The sequence below is a fragment of the Oreochromis niloticus genome, linkage group LG12 (genome assembly GCF_001858045.2).
Source record: "Oreochromis niloticus isolate F11D_XX linkage group LG12, O_niloticus_UMD_NMBU, whole genome shotgun sequence".
Taxonomy (NCBI): Eukaryota; Metazoa; Chordata; class Actinopteri; order Cichliformes; family Cichlidae; genus Oreochromis; species Oreochromis niloticus.
This window is the reverse complement of record NC_031977.2, coordinates 24,199,267-24,209,353: the sequence shown is the minus strand read 5'-3', so window position 1 is coordinate 24,209,353 and position 10,087 is coordinate 24,199,267. Positions and strand designations below refer to the sequence as shown.

The 10,087-nt window shown below is 40.8% G+C and overlaps 1 protein-coding gene across 2 annotated transcripts; it reads left to right on the top strand.

Moving 5' to 3' along the window:
* Positions 1-307: 307 nt before the first annotated feature.
* LOC100706120 (chondroitin sulfate N-acetylgalactosaminyltransferase 1) lies at positions 308-9,786 on the top strand. 2 transcript variants are annotated; one of them, XM_019366179.2, is made up of 10 exons: positions 308-617; positions 3,181-3,430; positions 3,504-3,604; positions 3,707-3,885; positions 4,033-4,249; positions 5,227-5,328; positions 5,849-6,030; positions 8,509-8,603; positions 8,685-8,766; positions 9,389-9,786. In XM_019366179.2, exons 2-10 carry the CDS (start codon positions 3,233-3,235, stop codon positions 9,652-9,654), a joined length of 1,422 nt encoding a protein of 473 aa, XP_019221724.1. In that variant the 5' UTR covers positions 308-617; positions 3,181-3,232; the 3' UTR covers positions 9,655-9,786. The 2 variants fall into 2 exon arrangements, with proteins under 2 accessions (XP_019221724.1, XP_003446208.1); XM_003446160.5 differs by having other exon boundaries at positions 2,842-3,430.
* The last annotated feature ends 301 nt before the right edge of the window (positions 9,787-10,087 follow it).

The window sequence follows — 10,087 nt, the reverse complement described above, 5'->3', positions numbered from 1 at the left end:
AAAAAGACAATACTTAAATACCAAAGTGAAGTAACTGCACTTAGAAAGAAAATCCATGAGCAGTAACGAAGCAGCGAACTTCAAGCCACTAAGGAGTCTGACCTCAGGAGTTGACGGCTGAATAAAAACAAGGACCATCTGGACAGTGTCTCATTAAATGTGCAAGACCCCATCCTAATGGTGGGACCGGATGAGTACCTAGCTGCTTCCCTCACAGCAGCTTGCAGGTGGCAGAGCATCGAACTCTGAATGGCATTCTTTACTCTGTTTGCCTTCTAAGTAGTCTTAAGGGTGGAGCGGAGCCTGGGAAGAACTGAAAGGGAATTAAGGATGAAGGCAGATGGTGTGAGATCTTGTAGGGCAAGTAGAAGTATGAAAAGTAATAAAAGGGGAAAGGGAGGAAGAGGAAAAGAGAGAAGGAGGTGCTGGAAAAAGGTGGAGACTACGAGGAAAGAGGAACGGAGAGAGGAGGTCCTCAGTTCAGTTGTGAAGGCACTTCAGTCCTCTTTTTTTGGTAGGGCAGGGAGATGTTTTAATGTCTCCACACATCTTTAAAGTAAAGGAGACAAGCTGTTTAGGACAATGGACACCCTATCATAACTTCCCTTCAGCAGAAGGTGAGTGCATTTCTTTCATCTTTTTTTTTTGTCTTTAATTGCAGATTTATAGTGAAAACTTTGCTTTAAGGTCACATTTCAATGTGTTAGTTATAAATGTAATGATTTATTTACTGCCAGAAGGTGGATGAAAGCTTTATGTGAAACAGATGAAAGACTTTTATAGAAGCATTAAGAGAAAGAGATTAAAGGCATGACTGTAATACTGATTTTAAATGGAAGTGTGATAGTAAACTTTTTAAATTGTAATTACTTATATTAATTCTACACAGTTTCTAAAGGTCATCATATTATGATCTCATACCTACATGTATCTTAACACATAGCGCCTGGATGGACGTGCAAACATAAGCGTCTTTCATAAAATCAGCTTCTACCTGAGTTATAAAGAGCCAACTGTGCTGTGAATAAACTGATTGTGGCAGCACACACACACACACACACATAGGGTGGAGAGAAACACACACAGAAATGCTTGTTTCTGTCACTTCCCACTTTCAGGGGTTGTGGCAGTCAGGTCAGAGTATTTCTCTTTCTCTGCGTTTTACAGCAACCAAACTAAATCTAACCAGCAGTCCAACAGCAATGAAACGAGGCCACGTGCTGTGGACGAGTAACAAAAACTCGCACTGAAGATAAAAGCATCAAGGTTTTCCTTCATGATTTTATCTCAGTTTCTTTTGGTGCTTTTTCTTTTAAAATTTTTTTTTTTTTTATCTATCGACTTGTTTTTTGTCTAGTTTATCTGCTGCTGGCACAGGTTTGTCCAGAGGTACACAATCTGCCTCCTTAGATCTGTGTTTGCTTTGATGTTTTACACGCACAGATTTTCTTTATACCTCTAACCAACTCTAGGCTAGGGGTATAAAATACATCATATTTACATAAAATACATCTTATTTTATAAGACACTTAAACCTTCAACAATCCCCTTAGACGTCAAAGGTCATTAGGAGGATTGTTTTTTCCCAATTTTCTGATGGCAACTTTGTTCGAGGATCTGTTGCTGCATGTTTCATGCTGGCGTTGGCCTTCGTATTCAGCTGCATTAACTTTGGTGAACTTCAGCTTCACCAAAGTCCATGAGCATCCATGCTCATGGGTGTACACACGGGTGCTCACACACACAAACTACACCCTTTTTGGCTCCTACCTCAAAGCACACTGTGCGCTGTCGATCTTACGTGCTGCACAATAATGTTTAATATTTAGTATTTACTGTTATATTCCCATATATCATCGTGATGTTGTTTATTCTATTGCTCTCGTTTTCTTCTGCTTGTTTTCTTTTTTCTTTCTCAACAGGTGATCCAGGTGATTGATATATGTATTTTTTGTCTGCTTATTTTGTTGGTTTTTGGTTTTTGCCCTTTATCCCCGTCCCTCTTCACCGCCTACTGGTGTTGGCCAGAGGGGCCGATGGCGCGATATGGCAGCCTCGCTTCTGTCAGTCTGCCCCAGGGCAGCTGTGGCTACAACAGTAGCTTGCCTCCACCAGTGTGTGAATGTGAGAATGAATGAATAGTGGCATTGTAAAGCGCTTTGGGTGCCTTGAAAAGTGCTATATGAAATCCAATCCATTATTATTATTATTTCATATCGATAAGGATCTTCAGAGGGTTAAGATGTACTTGTGTGCCAACTTTAGCTGTTCAAGTTCTGATCAAGTAGATGGGACTAGATGAGTTAATGGCCAAAGAAGCAAACACAAGGACAGATTTCTGTAGGAAGATACTGGAACCTTTGTATGTTCACAACCACTAATGAAGGTTCATGTACCTCTTCTTCTTTGACTGGCCCAATCAGAGGTCATCACAGCAGGTCATCTGCCTGTATCTAACCCCGTCTATAGCATCCTCCTCTGTCATGTCAGGCCTCTGCATGTCCTGTTTCACTACATCTATGAAACTTCTCTGTAATCTTCCTTTTTTCCTCCTACCCGGCAGCTCCATCTTCAACATCCTTTATCCAACATATCCCCTTTTCCTCCTCTGCACATATCCAGTCCATCTCAGCCTTGCGTCTCTAACTTTGCCTCCAAACCGCTCAACCTGAGCTGATCCTCTGATATGCACATTTGTAATCCTGTCGATCCTGATCACTCCCAGTAAAAATCCTAGCATTTTCAACATCAACTTTGCCATCTCTAGGTCTACCTCCTGTTACTCTAAATAGCCTAAGTGATTGAGAACAACAACTTAAAATGGTATATTTTTCATTTTAGTGATTTTCAGCACTTCAAGACAAACAGATTTGTTGAAAACAAATGACCATCCAAACCACGTGCCAAGATGCTATCTGAGGATATGAAAGAAGGGGACATCACAAGAAAACAGGAGGACTAAAAGCCACATGTTTTAATTTATCTTTAGGAACAATGGGTCACTTGTCTTTTCGTAGGTGCATCTTTAGCCTTAAGTGTTTAGGATTTCCTTAAAAGACAATCCACCATGTTCAAACGTTGGCTGATGGCCCTGGTGGCCCGTGTTGGCCTCATTGTGCTGACCCTCTGCTGTTGCGTGCTGCTGCTGTATCTCCTGGCCTGCAAACCTGTATCTCACAGCAGCCATCAATCTTTGCTATGGTCTGGAAGTGCCACCAGTAAGGAGAGGTACATGGCTTTACTGCAGGAGAGGGAAGACTCTCACAGACATTATATCAACAGCCTGACAAAGCAAATAGCCCAGCTGAAGGAAGCTCTGCAGGAGAGGACGCAGCAGCTTCAGGAGTCCCTGGATAAAGCTAAAATCAAAGGGATCCTACCTCAGGGTTTGGAGAGTCTGCACAACACCCCAACACAGTCTGATCTGAAGGTAGGACAAGAAAATAAATACATTTTGTGTGACATTGTACATGTAGTAGTAAATGCTACATGATGTCCTCCAGGAGTTCTTCCGCTCCCAGCTGAACCAGGCAGAGGTGAACTCAGGTGTGAAGCTGCCCAGCGAATATGCACTAATTCCTTTTGACACTTTCACCCTGCAGAGGTAAGTGGGAAAGCGGAGCAGCAGGAGCCCCCAGGAGCGCTGTGTAGCTGTTAAATCTTACCTTATGTTGGCTGTTAAGTGGGGTTTTGTTTTGTCATCCAGCGTGTACCAGCTGGAAACAGGGCTGACCAGACATCCAGCAGAGAGGCCTGTGAGAAAAGACCGCAGAGATGAGCTGATAGGGACTGTGGAAACAGCTCTGCATGTCCTGAATGGACCCGAGCATCATACTGACAACATCAGGAGAAAACACACATTCTCCCCTTCAGACTTTATCCAAGGTGAAAAACACCTCAGGTTATTCATTCATGTTGTACACACAGCTTCATACACTGCATAAATTTGTTTGCAGAGAGCTAAGAGATTGTAGGAAAATAGTGGCCCAATAAAACAGGATGCATATCGTGATGCTTTCTTCTCCATTGCAGGGCTGACTCGCACAGAGCGGGACAGAGGAAGCATTTACGAGCTGACGTTTAAAGGTGACAGGCCACAGGACTTCACGCAGCTTGTACTCTTCAGGCCTTTTGGCCCCGTGATGAAAGTGAAGAGCGAAATTGTGAACACGCAAAGCATCATCATCAACATCATCGTACCTCTGTTGAAGAGGGTGGACACATTCAAACAATTCATCAAAAACTTCAGGTAACATTTAGAAGTAAGTTAACAAACAGGCACCCAGTAAACATACTCCACATGGGGCCACAGTGGAAAGACCCCAGTACTGCTCTGAAATGTGGTGAGGAGTTGCTCCACATTTCATGCTGGTTCCAGGGCCACAGTGGGCTTGGCCATAGAAAACCCATATAAGGGCCCCAAAGGGCAAAACTGCTGTGGGCCTTGTGTTTAGACACCAACTTGGGGTCCACCTGTGTCAAGAGATTTATTCTAAAGACACTTCTTCAGCTAAGAGTCTAAGGGTAGAAACACACACAGACGCTGTGTTTTTCACTTGTATACAAGGGCGGTCACAGAACGCTCACACCAGAGTGGGGGCCCTGTGATGCGCGCTCTGTTCTTGCACTTGTCTTTATTTATATACAAAAGTAATACAACAGTGAATACGTCTATTCATAGGCAGAGGAATGTTAGTGCGTAGGGAGTGAAGATAAGAGTGGTTCAGATGTATGCGTGTGTGTTGTGAGATTCAGAAGGACGCAGCCCTTCTTCTTGTTAGAGAGCGCAGATAAAAGTGTCCAGCTCTCCTCTTCCTGCTTGTTCAGCTATTATCGCTGTGAGAAAGAATTTATAAAACAGTCTTGTAGTGGACAACAGTCTAAGTCATCAAAAGGTCAACATACAGTATTCTATCATATGCAAACTTATATCATTAAAAGCTTATACTGACTACTAAGTACAATTTTCCATTGACAACCTGGAGTAAGTCTGGGTTTGCCCTGGCCTCACAGCCCCACAGCTACCCACAGTGGGGGATTTTTGCTGTACATCTGATCCCAGCACAGACATCTGGAGATACATCTGGAAACCAATAAAACTCATTGCCTCTTAGTAAGGAGACAATGCACAGATTTAAAGAGGGCCCTAATTTTAAAAAAGGTCATTTTCAGCTCTCTGTTTCATTGAAGTTTTCCCACATTTGTTCATATCTCTGTTTCATTTAGAGAAGTATGCATCCAGCAGGACGGCAGGGTTCATCTCACCGTTGTCTACTTTGGTCGAGATCAGATAGACAAGGTAAAAGCTGTGCTGGACCAGACCACTAGGTAGGTACAAGCCATTTCTTAGTTCACTCATCATCTAATTTCTAATATCTCATGTCTCATAATGATCGCTTGCAGATAAGTCCAGAGTTGTCTACAACGCTTAAATTTGCAGGAGTTGGAGATTTTTGCATCAATCAGTTATAGTGAAATTGTGAGGACGAGATTCTACAGATTTATGACTCTCATGATAATGTGTACTTGCTAGAAAAATATTAAACTCCTGTTGTCTCTTCAGTCTTAAGAACTGTGTCTGTGCTCGGGCACGAGTGTTTAACGGCTGCAGGCAAACAAAAAGTCCTGTGAGGCTTCTGCACCTCCAGGGATACACACATGCTGTGGTTGTGCAGGCTATTGTGTTGTTATCATCACAGCTTGTACATATATATATCTGCAGGCTGGTTGTTTTTGGAAAGCCTTTTCACTCTCACATTAAAAAATGAAAACAGAAATATTAAGACTACTCGTGTAATCAAACATCCATGAAAGTCCTCCTGTTTTCTTTTTCCGGCTTTCCCCTCAGAGAGACTCGGTTCAGGAGCTTCACGTTGATCCAGCTGAATGAGGAGTTTTCTCGCGGCCGGGGCTTAGACGTGGGTGCCAGGGCTTGGAGGCGCAGCCAGAACATTCTGCTCTTCTTCTGTGATGTTGACATTCACTTTACAGCCGATTTCTTAACTTCCTGTCGTCTCAGTGCAGAACCTGGTGAGAGTTCAGGCTGCGTAAATCATTGATATAAGTTCTAACCCCCCCAAGTGGTTCCTGCAATTACGAATAAAATAGCTTAATGAGAAACTACAGCTGATGGAGCAGATAAAATCAGTTCCGTGGGTGTTATTAAATATTGTGGTTGATTAGATCTCAGGCTGAAGGGGAGCGCTTTCCTTTGAGCTGGTCTGTAAAGTCATCAACATGCAATATAAACTGTAAACATTTTCAAGGGCAGAGTGGTAATTTCTCATATAAGGTAAACCACAGGTGCTACTTACAATGGTTACATTGAATTTTATGCAAATGGGAAGACCTGTCACCTGACAGCCACCTTGAAATGCCTCGGGGCACTTATTTAGCTCCACTTACAAAACTGCATGTACAGAATCAGAAGTCAAATCGGACAAAAGGTTTACTGACTCATATTAATATTTAAAAATGAATTTCCCCTTGAAACTTCACACTTCTTTGACTACTAAGACAGAGAAATTAATTAATGTATTTGGTGATTAGACTTAAATGACCCATCATCTAAGAATCAGGTCTCTCACATCATCTCACAGAATCCCAGCAGTGCTAGGATTTAGCACAGGCTCTCCTGGAGTCTAGCTGCTGGTGGTGGTGAAGATGAAGAGTGAGGCTTGGATGGAGCTCTGACTGAGGTGTCTGCGAGGTGGAGATGGGGAGGAGGTGGGTTGCATGAGAGTCTGGTGGGGATGATAGCAGTGAGCACAGATTTAAGCCAGGGAGAGTAGAGGCTGATTGACTTAAAGAAGATGAACAAGAAGATGACTGGACTGGAGTAATGATGCCAGTATTGAGCCTGACAGTGTGGGAAAGTGGTATTAAAGTAAAGACACAGAGACACGGGGCCTAATGCCCAGGAAAGCCGGCAGATGAGTGATTACGGATCCTCCTTATTGAACTTATGCATGAGCTTCATTTTTAGTCTTACTGGGACACTTTTTGCCACTGTTAGCAAATTTCTGTTCGCCTAGGTTTTTGGGTGGTCTCCAAAAAGCTTACCTGCGCCATGTGACACTTCAATAATTTGCTCTGTTGAGCAGGTAAAAAGAATATCTTGCATTTTTGGACAGAATTTAGGTAAATTATTGTGGCTGAATCCAAAAAATAAATTGTTACTGTACTGTGTCAGCCAACAATATTAAATTCTAATTTCTATCAGTATCTTTAACACCTCCTGGTGTGTGATTATTAGCTGATGGAGATTCAGTGTCACATCTGCTCTTGCTGCTATGCAACGAGCAGCACGGCCCTGGCCTCATAAATTATGGCCCAGCTCCACTGAACAGGCATCTGCCAGAGCTAGCATGCTACAGGTGTCTGCACTGTCTGTTCTGAAAAATCACATGGGCACAGCTATCAAAGAAGAAGAGGCAATAAACAGGTTAAGGTAAATAGGTTTGAAATTAAAAAAAGGTTTTTATCGATTTGGCTAATAAGGACAAGATTTACAAATGTTGTCCTTTAAAGATTCATAAGCTCTGCTGGCAAAATGTCATTTTTTTTTAAATCCACTGTGTAAGTAAGTGTCAGCTTATATGGGTGTAAACTTTAAGTAAATAAATGATTGATGAATAGTCATTACTGTCATTTTTGGGGGTAGCAGAACTCATGTCTGCTTTGAGAAATATGAAACTTTTTAGATTTTGTCCCAGTCTTTGTGGCATTTCTGATATTTCTGGAAGTTTGTTAGCAGTCTCTTATTATAGCACTGAAGTGTGATTCTCTGGAAAGGGTGTTCTTTCATTTCTTTGTTCAGGCTTGCTGGTTATCGCTTCCCATACCAACCACACAGTTCTTATTTATTTCACTCCAATGAAATCCTCTGTTGCTGCCAGTAAAGAAAAATCCATCTCTCCCCTCACTGCCAAAGTTTTTTTACAGCAAAAAACTGAGAGAGTGAGAGAGACCCACTGGTCACCAAGTGTTAAAAATAGAAAATGTGTATGCTACAGCTTGAATCATTAGGTGAAATATTAAAATCATTGTTTTATTAGTGTTTTACACTTCCTGTTTTTTGTTTGTAGAAGTGTGACACGTTCGGCGATGGATGGTAAAAGGCTGCACAATCAGACTACTAAGAAATATTATATTATTTGTAATATTACTATTAGTACTATATTACAATTATTAAAGCAGATCAAATTATGAAAAGATTGTTATATAATTAGGATTACTTAATTATCTCTTTACAGATGGTCAGTTTTAAAATTATGAGCCGCTTCAAGAAAAAACATCTTTTTGAACTTTGTTGTGGGGGTTTATTTATTTCCATACAGAGTGCAGAAAATTCATTGTTTGAGTTCAAGGTAATATTTATATGAGATTATTTAAAATAGATTACTTTTGTAATACTCTATACTATATAAAATGCACATTAAATGACTCTAAATGTTTCAAAGTAACCTGTCACAGGATTCAGTGTGTCTGTTTGAACTGTTCTTGTAGGTAAGAGAGTGTACTACCCAGTGCTCTTCAGCCAGTACAACCCATCTATCATCTACAGAAATCAGACGCTCCTGCCTTCACTTCAGCAGCAGCTGGTAGGTTAATACAACACACACGCAGCTCAGTTACAGCAAATATCATCCTGGGGTGATTTCTGGCTGCTCCTCTTCCCTCAGGTGATAAGGAAGGAGAGTGGATTCTGGCGTGACTTTGGGTTCGGCATGACATGCCAGTACAGGTCTGATTTCATCAACATAGGTGAAGACAGATTTATTAATTTCATGTGAAGAAACACAATAAAGTTAAATGTTACTGCTCAACTTAAGATAAGCCTTTTTTTTAGGCAAATATAAAGGGTTTACAAAATCCCTCAAATTTATTCACAAGAAACCCCTGCAAAATGTTTTTGTTAATGTGTTAATTCTTATCTTTCGGTTATTTATTTTAAAGTTATAATTATTCCCTTTTTACTACCGAATGACTTTGATTTTTTTGTGTTTTAAGTGAATGCACACAGTAATACAGAAAGCCTCGGGCAGTGGAGCATTATAAGATAGCAAACCAGAGTTTTTTACATAGTAAAATAGCGAAAATGTCAAGTTCACTTGTATAGAGTGTTAGAAAAAGGGGTTAGATATTTTAGGTTAGATATTTCTTATACATATAATCTGCTGAGGAGCTTAACTGCTTTTCATTTATGTTAAAATAACCAAAACTGAACTATACCTGATTAACCAGTTAGTTGACGAGTCAGCTTCAGATCTGCTTTAAATTGTGGTTGATTTAGCTGTAAAAAAACACATGTAGTGATGGGCAGTAGAAGACAAATTAGTAGCAACTTCTTGATTTAATCTAGCCTTGGGATTTTATCTCCTGTCAGGTGGTTTTGATCGCAGCATCAAAGGTTGGGGCCTGGAGGACGTGCACCTGTACAGGAAGTACCTTCACAGTAAGCTGATGGTGATTCGCTTTCCAACTCGCAGCCTTTTCCATCTGTGGCACGAGAAGAGCTGTGCAGATGAGCTTCCTCCAGACAAGTACAAGATGTGTATGCAGACAAAAGCCATGAGCGAAGCTTCACACAGCCAGCTGGGGGAGCTCTTCTTCAAACAAGAGATTCAGGTTCACGCTCAGAAACAGATGTAACAAGGAACCTTATGAGAGAAGTTAGTTTATATGATAAAAACATTATCATTCACTGATAAAGAGGATGTTTTTGTGATGAGTTCATGATGAGATTCATGTTATGTTTTGTGCTGATAAAACTGAGACATCTTATCTGCTTGTCTCCTGTGTGTTCTTTTCCTTATGTAATAAGTTTCTTTCATTGTGGTTACTGTAAGTTTCTTCAGCAAAAGACGCGATGACAAAAAGCATCTGTTTGTTGAAAGGAGATAAAGAACCGGAATCACATGTTGTATTTGAGTTTTTTAAAGAAAAAATCAAAAATTATTATTAGTACCAATAAAACACTTCTATAGATTCTCTCTTAAGATTTATTTTTGGGCTTTTCAGCCTTTATTTGACAGTTCAGCAGTGAAGAGTAGACAGGAGAGCGACATGCAGGATATGTGTGCTG

What these genes read in the sequence shown, in the direction of transcription:
- LOC100706120 (XM_003446160.5), top strand. Translation starts at nt 3,068, where the DNA reads ATGTTCAAACGTTGGCTGATGGCCCTGGTGGCCCGTGTTGGCCTCATT. An exon ending in GACACTTTCACCCTGCAGAG is followed by an intron (nt 3,605 to 3,706) that starts GTAAGTGGGAAA and finishes TTTGTCATCCAG; the next exon opens with CGTGTACCAGCTGGAAACAG. An exon ending in GTGCTGGACCAGACCACTAG is followed by an intron (nt 5,329 to 5,848) that starts GTAGGTACAAGC and finishes CTTTCCCCTCAG; the next exon opens with AGAGACTCGGTTCAGGAGCT.